At 37.8% G+C, this 12,816-nt stretch overlaps 1 protein-coding gene across 2 annotated transcripts in view; it reads right to left on the bottom strand.

The window, feature by feature from the left end:
* Positions 1 to 5,998: 5,998 nt before the first annotated feature.
* ALB (albumin) overlaps positions 5,999 to 12,816 on the bottom strand; it is a 141,763-nt gene continuing 134,945 nt past the window's right edge. For both annotated transcript variants that reach the window (XM_032632418.1, XM_032632419.1), the window contains 6 exons: positions 12,159 to 12,256; positions 10,628 to 10,766; positions 9,539 to 9,762; positions 8,234 to 8,366; positions 7,525 to 7,592; positions 5,999 to 6,164 (listed from right to left, as the gene is read on the bottom strand). In XM_032632418.1, the coding sequence (XP_032488309.1) occupies positions 7,551 to 7,592; positions 8,234 to 8,366; positions 9,539 to 9,762; positions 10,628 to 10,766; positions 12,159 to 12,256 (636 nt within the window). In that variant the 3' untranslated portion in view covers positions 5,999 to 6,164; positions 7,525 to 7,550. The remainder of the gene's footprint in view (positions 6,165 to 7,524; positions 7,593 to 8,233; positions 8,367 to 9,538; positions 9,763 to 10,627; positions 10,767 to 12,158; positions 12,257 to 12,816) is intronic.

Genomic DNA, 12,816 nt, shown 5'->3' with positions numbered 1-12,816 from the left:
CTTTCCAGCATCCAGAACTAAGAGAAAAATAAATTTCTGTTGTTTAAGCCACCGAGTCTACAGTATTTTGTTATGGCAGCCCAAGCTGACTAAAGCACACACACACACTCGCACACCTGTAAACATGCATTATTTTCATGAGAAATATATAGAATAAAAAATAGAATTATTATCTATTGTTCTTAAGCCAATCACACTGCACCCCAGAACATAAACTACCTCATTCTAAACAGGTTCTGTTTATTTAGAGAAATGTGGCTTGCTTTTGATGTTCCTGAAAAAGAATGAGAACATATGTGCTCTCCAGTATTCTGTGGGAGGAAAGAAATTTGTGAGTGGATTGTGCTGTGGCCTCACAATTTCTGTCATGAGAAAGGTAATAAAATGGGTCAGAGCACATCTCCATTCCCATCCTCAATACCTCATAATCGTTCTTGCACTGAATCAGTTTTACCTCAAGCAATGCGTCTGTCGTTCACCCCATCACAAAGTTAGGGAGGCCAGCTCTCTTGTCCAAGACGGTTCTGAACGTCGTTCTGAACATAGAAGAGCCGATCCTTCAGCACTGGGAAGAAGCAGTGGAGTGAATATCTGAATATGGCTGCGGAGTTCTACACTTTTTTCCTTGTTGCAATTTACAACAATGCAGAGGCATTCTTAGTTTGGGCACACGTTCTTCTTACCAGCTGCTAGAGCTAACTCTGCACTCTGCTCCCTTACAACTTCTGCTTCAGTGCCCTAGAGCTGAGCCCAATGACATGGGCTAAACTTATCTGAAACTTTAGGGTGTTCATCTGCCTTGTTGATGCCCCTTCCATCACTGGAAGATGTTTGTGACTCCTGATACTCAGTTGTGTGGCTTCTCAAATCACCAACCGAATTATTCCATCTGAGGTTGGTGAGGATCCAGCCCACCCAAAGAGGATGGACTTCCTCTGTCTGTCACTTACAACACCCTCAGTGGTCCTACTCTTTATTCTCCATTCATAGTGCTCCTTAATTCAATTCTTCTCTTGAGATTCTTTTTTTTTTTTTTGCAGTACGCGGGCCTCTCACTGTTGTGGCCTCTCCCGTTGTGGAGCACAGGCTACGGACGCGCAGGCTCAGCGGCCATTGCTCACGGGCCCAGCCGCTCCATGGCATGTGGGATCCTCCCGGACCAGGGCACGAACCCGTGTCCCCTGCACCGGCAGGCGGACTCTCAACCATTGCGCCACCAGGGAAGCCCTTCTCTTGAGATTCTTAAGTTCAGCTTTTTTAAGGAACCAGTTCCTAGAGTCCAGGTATCAACTGAATGAATGAAGAAATTTGCAACAAACTGAACTGAGAAAGACCTGGGAGGAGATAAAGAATAAATATTCTAAAAGTGATCTGTTCATTTGATGCAGCATTTTTCAGAAATTGTCCAAGTAATTGCTTATAGTCTAGTGCTGAAGAAATTACACAAGTTGCACACGAATTAAATAAAATGGGAAAAAATGGTTATTAATCCACATATATATCAACCATCATATGTAACATTTTATGGATATAAAATTTTTCATTAGTCAGAAAAAGATCTTACCCTTCCCAAAAGATAGATCTCAAAGTGCTAAAGCACTTTCTTTGGTGTCATGCAAATATTCATGTATTTATTCATCAGTTACTCACATAAGAGAGATAATTAGGATACGTTTGGATTAGTTGGACTGATGCAAAAGTGACACCATCATATGGAACATTACCAGGTCTATCAGTTTTACATATGCAGTTCTTGATTATTTTAATTTGAGGGAATTTTCATTACTTAACATTTTACAAATAAAATGTATCACTATTATCATATTAAAACATAAACTTTCATGATTCAAATTAACATAAAGTTCAACTTACTATATCTAGTATTTCGGAAGCCCAGGAAATTGCTGTAAGTCAGGATTCTGTAATTTTTAGTTTAGAATATTTACACCCCATAGCATGTCAATTTATTCATGTAATTTTTATTGAATATCCATTATATATCAGGTTATGCTTAGTGCCAAGGGAGATGCATGGACTTCTAATTCATGGTCCCCTCTGGCAAGAAACAATATCTAGTTGAAGAGAGAGACATATAAATGAATTGATACTATTAAATGGGCCTGCTCCCAGGAGTCAGAACCACGTGTGTTTAAATTCCAGCTCTAGGACTCAGATTTCACATATTTAAAATGGATATAAAATCTACCGTAATTATAATAAAATATAAATCCTGTAATAAGTCAAGTTCAAAGAATGAATAGGGCATCAGAGAAGGAAATAACTAACTCTATGCACGGAAATTTCCTCAAAGAAGGTGACCTTTGAGTTGAATTAAGCAAATAAACAATAGAGAGAAAGACATACCAGGTAGAAGGGAAAAGCATGCATGAAAAAGCATGGTGTGTTCATGAATACTATGAAGTGGAAACTGATTAGAGTATCAAAGGAAAGGTGAAAAAAATATTGAAACGATAGTGAGTCACTTAATAAAGTGACTAAGAGGAACAAAAAGAGTTGTTAGATGAGACGATAAGGTAGAAATGATGTGATTCATGTGTAATTCCCATATAACCAACACATCAGTTATAAAACAGCAGTCTTATCACACTCTCAGCTGCCCCTTCATAAACCAAATCTCTAAAATGTTAACAATAGTAATAAAAATAACTGAGCTCATGTTGTTCAACTGTGGAAGGCACCCTTCACATTTTATTCTACGGTAATGATGTCCTCTGGACTTATGCAGCACCAGCATGGATCTATGTGAAGTATACTAATTTATCAATTAAGATTTAGAATAATGAGTAGAGAAGTGATACTTACATACTTCCTCATTGTCCGCTCAGTGAACATGAAGATTCTTCCTAATGTCCTGGCACCATATCTTCCTGTTCAGGTCCAGGTACCACCTCTGTTTTGGTACTATCTTCTGTATTGTCAAAGGCATCTCCTTCCTGGCTAATTTTACATCTACCATCTCAACAAAAAAGGTAAGAATGTTATTTCTCATGATGTGATGGCTCCTTGGAGCTTATTTGCATTGAAACAAATAAATCCTCTTGCCACTATAGTTCTCAATTCATTTCTTTAATTTAATCTGGTTACATCGTTATTCATGATGATTTAGCATCCAGCATATCACCATGAATTCTGGCTTCCAATGACTCTCTTAAATGTTATTTATTATTGTGCTTCACTGACGATAACCACAAATGCAAGTCTCTGGTTATCTTAAACTCACCATTACAACTTTCTTAGCGTACATATAGATCAACACATCTTCCAACCATGTCTTTTCCTGAACTCTTAGATCATAATCACTGCATTTTTAGAATGTGATCTCTTTCAATGTTAACTGCACTCCTGGCTTCCACACACAACCATCAACTGGGAGGATGGGTGAGAGACCTGGGGTGAAGCAAGAAGAGTGACCCTATCCTTGCAAGGGGTGTTTGGCAGGGCTCAGGGCCAACCCAGGGGAGCACAATGTAACCACGGTGATGAAGGCAAGAGAGGATGTTGACTGGCAGGGTCCAGGGGCATTATGGAGGAGTGATCTCCAAAGCCCTTGGAAGAGATAAATATATCCACCCCTAAAGACTATAGGAGGCTTTATGTGGAGATTGTGGAGGAATTGGAGTGACCACCCTGGGTGCCAGCATCAGGGAGCACATTGAATAAAGGACACCTGCCAGACCCCTGCCACCTTTGTGTACTGTAAACAGAGGCTGCCCTATGGGGACACAAACAACAAAGAGCTGCTGGATGGGACCACACATGCAGCTCAAGCCTAAAGGTCAGTTTACAGCCCAGACCCCAAACTCCTCTTGTGTCCAATGTGAGTCACACAAAACTCATCAGTCATGACCTTACTTACGTGGGTAGAGGGGGAATGGAGTTGACCTAAGTAACGGTGGCAAATGATATTTTGACTGGAAATTGCGCTTGCCCGGCCAACCTCTCAGAACCAGAGGGCCTTGGGCTCCTGGATCACTCTTAGACTCAAGTGTCTGAATTCCCCTCAGGAATCTGATTGACCCTGTGTGCAGCGGGGAAGCAAGGCTCTTGGAGTTCTGCATTCTGGAGAGTCTTTCTCCAAAATTTTCAAGTCCGCTTTCAGTGCCTGGGCTGCAATACCATCCAGACAGGGCATGTAGATCCTGGTCCCATGTGGATCCAGTTCTGTGGAAATGTCTTAATCAAAATTTTCAAGGTCTGACTCCAGGAATTTCCAGGAGCCCACCATCTCCATTTCTCCCCTTAAAGGCTCTCTTTGAGCTTTTTGATGATAGTAACAGATGTGGAAAAACACTTGATACAGTCAACATCAGGTCAAAACAGGGGTTGAGGGCCAATAGAGAGGGAGTGTGGAGCCTTTTTTAACTTGGTACAAAAATCTTTGTAAGCATCATACTTAAAACTGTAAAGCATTATTATTAGGGACAAAATAAGCAAGTTGTGACTAATGTACAGTATGAAACCAACTTTATAAAAATTTTAAAAATACACAAACCAATACGGTTATAAATGATTTTTAAGTATGTAATTGATAGACAATGATCTAATATCAGTGGCAACCTCTAGGAACAGGGAAAACAGGCTCAGTGTTGAGTATAACATCTTAATTTTTTATAAGAAAATTTCACCTTCTAACTGTTGCACTTCCTCAGTTCAAGATATCTTTATTATCCATTAGTGTACCTTTGTCCAGACTTCTTAATCCTCTCTTCCAATAATGCTTCTCCAAACTTGTTAAACTTCTTACATTCTTCTTGTATTGTCATCCTAAACTGTCTTAAATTTCTTCTAGGATCATTTTTTTTCCTAATTCAGTTAACTACCCTAGTCCTCCTTATCCATGGCTTCACTTTCTGCCATTTCAGTTTCTCAGGTCAACACGGTCCAAAAACATTTAATAGAAAATTCCAGAAATAAAGTATTCATAAGTTTTAAATTGCACACTGTTCCAAATAGCATGATGGGATCTCGTGCTGTCTGCCCTGGACGTGAATTATCTCTGTGTCCAGCATATCCCACCTGTTTGTCACTTAGTAACCCTCTCAGTTATCAGGTCAACTGTCACGGGATCACAGTGCTTCTGTTCAAGTCGCCCTTATTTTACTTAATAATCGCCCCAAAGTACAAGGGTAATGATGCTGGCAATTCACGTCTGCCAAAGAGAAGCCATAAAGTGCTCCTTTTAAGTGAAAAGGTGAAAATTCTCAACTTAATATGGAAAGAAAAATAATTGTATACCGAGCGTGTTAAGATCTATGTTAAGGACATATCTTTTATCGTGAAATTGTGAAGAAGGAAAAAGATATTCATACTAGTCTTGCTCTCACACTGCAAACTGCAAAATTTATGGCCACAGTGCGTGATAAGTGCTTAGTTAAGATGGAAAAGGCATTAAAATTGTACGATAAGGTATTTTGAGAGAGTGACACCACATTCACATAACTTTTATTACAGTATATTGTAATCATTGTTCTATCTTATTATTAGTTGTTGTTAATCTCTTATTGTGCCTAATTTATAAATTAAGCTTTATCGTAGGTAGGTATGTACAGGAAGAAAACATAGTATATATAAGATTTGGTACTCTCTGCAGTTTCAGGCATCCACTGGGAGTCTTGGGACTTATACCCTGCAGATAAGGGAGGACTACTATATCCTTACAATCCTCTCTATCTTTTTGGTCCCCCACCTTTATAATTGAGTCTTAGTAGTAAGAAGAAGCCATGTTTTGTATGCCTTACCTATACCACAGTTTCTATTCTTTTATCCAGAATTACCATAATGTTAAAATATTACATTGAATGCTTATAATCCATAACTCAGAACAGTATTAATGTTTCTTTTACATAATTAACCCATAAGGAACTAGAAGTCCTCCACTGAAATGGGGAGAGAACAGTGGAACTTTCATAGCACCTACAAAATTTTCAGGATGGCAACACATCTTTGAAAAATAACAGTCATGGACAATTATGTTAGATTCTTTTCATTTTTTTATTAATTGTAGCACAGAGAAAAGAGGCAAAATATTTAAAGAAATTTGTGTTCTTAAGACAGGGTGTTGGTTAACACCAACAGAAAAGAAAAACAGATGAATAAGCTCTGAGTTTTCATTTCTCGTTTTTTCCTCTTACTCTCAGGGTAGGCTGAAAAACAAAAAGATAAATATAATTACTGTTTATAAAATGGCATGTGTTTTTTCAAATCTCTTCAAATGAATGCCAAATTGCTTAGATTGCCTTTCCGCAATTTCCACCAATGAAAACAATTCAAGCCTCTCCTAGACTCATGGCAGCTGAATTCTTCTGTTGGACTAGGGGAGAGGACACAGCAATAAGGATTGTAAAGTCCTCTCTTCGTCACACAGGCTTTTCATCATTAACTCTCAGGGTCATTTACTTAACTCCTACTTCTTTTTTTTTTTTTGCCACAACACACAGTGCGGCTTGTGGGATCTTAGTTCCCGGACCAGGAATCAAACTCGTGTCCCCTGCAGTGGAAGCGTGGAGTGCTAACCCTGGACTGCCAGGGAATTCCCAACACCTACTTCTTACTTAAGTTAATTACAAACAAAAAAGTTGTCTTCTCAAAGTTAGACCTCTAGGAAGAAAATCTTGCCATTTAGGACTAAAACAAATCACATTTTGAAATGCCCAAATTTGCAAAGATATGAAGTTGGTTCCTTTCCTGAATGCACAATATGAAGGTTTTACCACATAGGCAAAGAGCAAGTTAAAATCTAATAGTGGAATAAACATCACAGTTTAAAAAATATGAAAATAATTCATGCTAAAAAATAGTTGGACAAATTGTTTCGAAAAGGAAGCTCATTCTATTTTTTTATTATAATTTCCCCCAAAATACTACACCAAAATGGGTAAAACATGTTTATGTTCAAACATCTAAATTTTAAAGTGGGCCTTTTTGTCATAAGAAGAGAAATTCTCTTAAAGCTCAGCATGTTGACACATTGGAAACTTAGTAGCAAATTATTTACTTGTAATAAAAGTTCACATAAGGTAGACCTATCATATTCTCCAATGAAATGAATTTGTTCTTGAGCTATATGGTTGAACCATATGAAATCACTGATATTGAACTGTTTTTGTACATACAAAAATGCACTTTCATATGGTCCAGCCTATTGCCTAAAGTTTCCCACTCCTGAGCCAGTACATAGTAGAATGACTCTGTCTTCTGTGTCACATTGGGTCAGAACAGGCCAGTGGTTAACTCTCAAGCCCTGGTTTGAATCTTTAATTTTGGCTCCGTGGTTGGGTAGTCCTTGGGTAAATTATTTAACCTATTTCTTGATCTATGGCTTCATTTTCTCATCTTCAAAATGGGAATAATAATGGTACTCAACTCAGGCAACTATTTTGAGAAGTAAAGAAGTTAATATATATAATCAGTTTAGAACAGTGGTTAGCACTGGTCAGTTGATCTTTACTATTTTAATAATAACTATTAAAATTAGTTTTTTAAAAAAGTCTAAAGTGTAGTTACCTGAGATGCTTGTGGTTGTGTTCTTTTTAGGCTATGGCTTCTCGAGTTGAAACAACAAGTTTTGGACCCTAAATACAAAGAAATGACAGATGTGGGGAAAATATTAGCACCACTATTAGGGTAAAAAAGTAACATTTATACAGCCATTGGTGATTACAAAGTAATTTTATGTACATCACATCCCTTAATAACAGTTTAGTACTAGAATCTCTAGAAGGAAGCTCACCAGCATCATTGCCCCCAAAGGAATAAAAAAATTACTGTCAAGTCATAGGGGGAATATTAAATGATTCAGACATCTAAATATAAATTTCCACACTAACCTGTAAAATAAACATTCAGATCCAACCAAATCACAAACCAGCATTTTCAAGAAAATGTTTAAATAAATTAATGCTTTGGTTTGATGATGTCTCTACCAAAACATCTCAGGCTTTAGAAATATTTCTATCTATATTCATAAACATCACAACTTTGGAAACAAAACAAACATTACAAACACTTAGTAATAAACTACAGTGCAGCAGGAGATTTAAAAGAAAAAAGAGCTATTTCAGTCATTTGGTAAGACAATTGTATGAAGAATAAGATTCCTGTTCTACATGCACATAATGTCTTTCAGATACTTCAACCACTAACCCCTAGCTTGATCAAATGCAACAGCAAAGGAAATTAGACATGTGAAAATGAAGGCAAACAACTCCAGTACCTCCAGAGCAAAGCAGGCCTCTTTGTCATCGGCTGCACAGCACTTGTCTACAAAAGCTGCAAAATTCCCCATAACAGTTTTCAGTTGTTCCTCTGTTACCTTGGGTTTGTGTTTTACCAGCTCAACGAGTGCACTGCATTTGAATGAAAACAAAAAACAAACAAACAAAAAAAACCGGAAAAAAAGTTTACTCTCTACAGAAAAATGGAGATGGTAAAAATGGTAGTGCTGCTACTTAAGATGCTAAGTCTTAGAGCCAGACAACTCTGGACCTGAGGCCCAGGCTTACCATTATAAGCTTCAATATTCTTATTTGCATAATGAGGATAATAAAATACACCTTCGTAGGGTCAGTGGCAGGATCAAATTAAGTAATCAATGTAAATTGCTCAACATTTGTAGTGTCAGTAAATCTCAACAAATCATTCTTCAGTAAATCACTGGAAAGGATGATGTCATTGCATTTATATGTTATTCAGATTTTGGAAGTAATGCCATATGGAAGTTTTAAAATTTGAGAGTTAAAAATGATCCTACAAAACTTACTTATCTTGGGCTCCATTTAAAAAGTTTCTAATCTGAGAATCTTTATATTTGGTTTTTGTAATCTGCCCATTCAAAGTCAATAGTGGAGCGGCCATAGGAAATAAAACTATCCAATTCATGGGAGTGGGTGGTTCTCTTTCACTGACATCTACAGAGACAATAGTGCTAGAGAAAGAGTCATATGGGCATGACAGGTTTTGCAATATGACTTTTAAGTCTATGTCCACGATCAGAATCCACCAGAGATAATAGCAAATTTATGTTGCTAAATTTCATGCAATTATAACCCCTTGTGACAGCAATAGGGAGTCATGCCTCAGAACTCTAAATCCCAGATATTTTTAATCCAAGTTCCATTCTCAAAAGTCAGGTCTTGAGGGGTTGCCTTGTCTGTGCGTTGTCATAGAACAAACTGAAAATAACCATTCAGGCCTAGAATTAAATTTTCATATGATTTCTACTAACTAATTTGCTATCTGCAAAAATGCATCAGTTCAGTTTTTTCTACTGGACCTAGCCCAAGCTGTTATTCTACTGCAGCTTTTATCCACAAGATTATTCTGAATGGTACTGTTTTTTTTTTTTTTTTCTTTTGCTAAGAAAACAAAATGCTATCCATTTTATTCTTGACACTTTTATCTGCTTAATAAGGTCAATATTTAAGGTATATAATCACTACTTAAGGAAAAGTTGCTCATTTTAATTTACAATTCTCACTATCAAGACTACAAACACATGCAGTAATGAAGTACTCCTCACATTTGTTTCTTGATTTGTTTCTCATTCTCGGGAAGTGTGCATAAATCTGCATGGAAGGTGAATGATTTCTCATCAAAGGCTTTGGGTTCATATGTTTCATCAACTGTCAGAGCAGAAAAGCATGGCCGTCTGTTCACCAAGGACTCCGTGCAGCATTTGGTAACTCTTTCGCTAACTGGTGTCTTCTCGTGCAACACGCACAACCGGTTCAGGACCAAGGACAGCTAAAATCAGGCAGGAGAGCAGAAGTTCAAAGGAAGCATAATGAAAAGTTTTCCATGAACTCCTACCTTCCAAAGGACCAAAACAAATGTTATATTTTAACTAGCAACATTGAATCCTAGGTTGATTTGAGAAAACGATTTGCTTATTTTTAGAACTACAAATAATAAGGGACTTTGAAGTCTTCTCTTTTAATTAAATATGTCTACATTTTAAGAATAATTTATTGAGAAAATAATTGATTAAATAATTTGAGGTGAATCCTGATATATGTCTTGGAGTAGGGAATAAATAGTCTTATACTGATATATTAAAGATCCAATGATGCAAAGCAAAAATAGAGGGTAGGGTTTCCCTGGTGGCGCAGTGGTTAAGAGTCCGCCTGCCGATGCAGGAGACATGGGTTCGTGCCCCAGTCCGGGAAGATCCCACATGCCGCGGAGCGGTTGGGCCCGTGAGTCATGGCCGCTGAGCCTGCACGTCCGGAGCCTGTGCTCCGCAATGGGAGAGGCCACAACAGTGATAGGCCCACGTACCGCAAAAAAAAAAAAAAAAAAAAAAAAAAATTTAAAAAAAGATCCAAAGAAAGTAAAAATTTAGAAAATTCCAGGATGGAACATTAAAAGTTCACAGAATTTTTTCAAAACAGTTTATCATTTTTGGAATCTTATCTAAAACCTCTTTCTGATGGTCAGGATAATACAGGTGACCAAATCCTGGCTGCCATTACCATATACACAAAACACACACACACACACACACACACACACACACATTAGCCCACCCTTGCTTCTGAAAGTTAGCTTTGTCAATATCTAAAAGCAAAAGTTCATCATTATTAACTTTATTATGTTCTAAAAGACTCACATAGTCTTCAGCGCAGGACATTCTTTCTGATTCAGGATTCTTACAACACTTAGAGCCCACTCTTCCTAGGTTTCTTGAGACCTCCACAAGAGTTGGAGTTGACACTTGGGGTACTTTCTTGGTGTAACGAATTATGAGCCTATAACAACATAATCCATGTGTTTTCAGCCAGGCAAGAAGCTGTCTTTTTCTAACACATCAGGTCAAGCAGAGATCACTTAGCCAAAATCCACTAAGATGGTTTTCCGTTCATAAAATTATCATCTCCAGGTTGGCGGGGTAATGTGGGAGAAGACCTTGTCCTGAGCAACTAATTAAGCCTAGCTTTGAATCCACCTGTGCTGTATGATCTTAGGAAAGTGGCTTACCTTACTTATTGTAATTCAGTGACGTTAAGATATTTATTAATTGCTTCTTTCTTTCAATAAAACCTACTGAGAGCTTAACATACATCAGCACTGTACTAAATTTGAAAGACATGGATGAAATTTCTCACCCATGAAATGGAAGGAAATATACCTGACTCAAAAGGGATAGTGCAAGGATTAAATTAGAAGGAACAAAGCATGCAATCAACCTGATGTGGTATCTAGCCTGTAATAATCATTTACTAAGAATGCTAATCACCAGTGAAAGCCAACGTACGACCATAATCTACTCAAGGGAAGAGACTATGTCTTGTTCATTGTTGTTATTCCTAGCACCTATAGGTAGAAGAGTGTTAACATGTGTAAGCTGAACAATAAATAACTAAATGATGTGTCCCTTCCTGTCTTAACTTCCACAGATAAGGCTCTATTTAATTGGGACATTAATCCATCATCTTATTGAGCTACTGCTACTGAAGACTTATTATTTTCTGCTCTGTGAAGCATTGCTATATTTTGTTTGCTCATAAACTATTTCTTAACTTTCAAATGGCATCCTCAGTTCCTATATCCCAAGATTTGATATTTTTCCTCCCAGACTTAAGAGCCCAATTTTTTAAAGTGCACTCAAATATAGGCCTCTTCATCCCATCAACTATTTTATTTCATTTTCTCTGGTCTTTCTTGATGGAGAGTGATTAGAAATGATACTTTATTTTCAAGATTAAAAGTTCTATGATAGGGCTTCCCTGGTGGTGCAGTGGTTAAGAATCCACCTGCCAGTGCAGGGGACATGGGTTCGAGCCCTGATCTGGGAGATCCCACACGCCGCGGAACAACTAAGCCCATGCACCACAACCACTGAGCCTGCCCTCTAAGGCCTGCAAGCCACAACTACTGAAGCCCGCATGCCTAGAGTCTGTGCTCTGCAACAAGAGAAGCCACCACAATGAGAAGCCCTCACACTGCAACGAAGAGTAGCCCCTGCTCTCCGCAACTAGAGAAAGCCCATGTGCAGCAAGGAAGACCCAAAGCAGCCAAAAATAAATAAATAAAATAAATAAATTTATTTAAAAAAAAAGTTCTGATAGGTGGTCTATAAACTGGCTTAAATATTTATTAAATGAACATGAAAAGTTTAGTCAATAAGCAAAAATACTTACGCATTTTGGAATGGATACTCTCCAAGTTTTTCAAAAAGTTCACAGTTTTGTTTAATTAAATTCTTAGGCTCCTCCACAAGAGGCTGAAGTTTCTCAAACTGAAAAATAAAAGAATAGTGTTTACAACATTCTCCCTGAGGACCAGATGCAGGTTGTGTTTCATCCTTCTAGGCATAATGAGATCCTTCCTCCTTTCTGCCCAAAGCCATGAAAATAGATTTTTGATGTCAAATCTATTATAATATGTCCAAACTGTTTATTTGATGAGACCGTATGAGATAAGTGATTAAGAACATTCAGACTCTGGAGTGCAACTGCGGATGTTTGAGCCAGGCCAGCCTGACTCATGTTCTAGTTGTGCAACTTTACTTCCCGTCTCAAAGCTTTAGAACCCTCATTTCTAAGATGGAGATGAACAGGGTACTCACCTCAGAGAATTGCTCTTGTAGACTACCTGAGCTAATGAAATTAAAACATAGCCTGGAATATAGTAAAAACTCAGTAAATGATGGCTATGATTGTAAGTATCATCATTATTAAGCCATCTCTCCAGTTGGACCCTGAGCTTTCTGAGATAAGACATTTTACCTTGGTCATCAGTTCCTGTGTGGCACTTGGCATATAACCAGTTTCTTGGTAGAGGAAAAAATGACTTTCC

The sequence above is a fragment of the Phocoena sinus genome, chromosome 5 (assembly GCF_008692025.1).
Source record: "Phocoena sinus isolate mPhoSin1 chromosome 5, mPhoSin1.pri, whole genome shotgun sequence".
NCBI lineage: Eukaryota > Metazoa > Chordata > Mammalia > Artiodactyla > Phocoenidae > Phocoena > Phocoena sinus.
The sequence above is the reverse complement of the archived record's forward strand: the minus strand, read 5'-3'. Positions and strand labels throughout refer to the sequence as shown.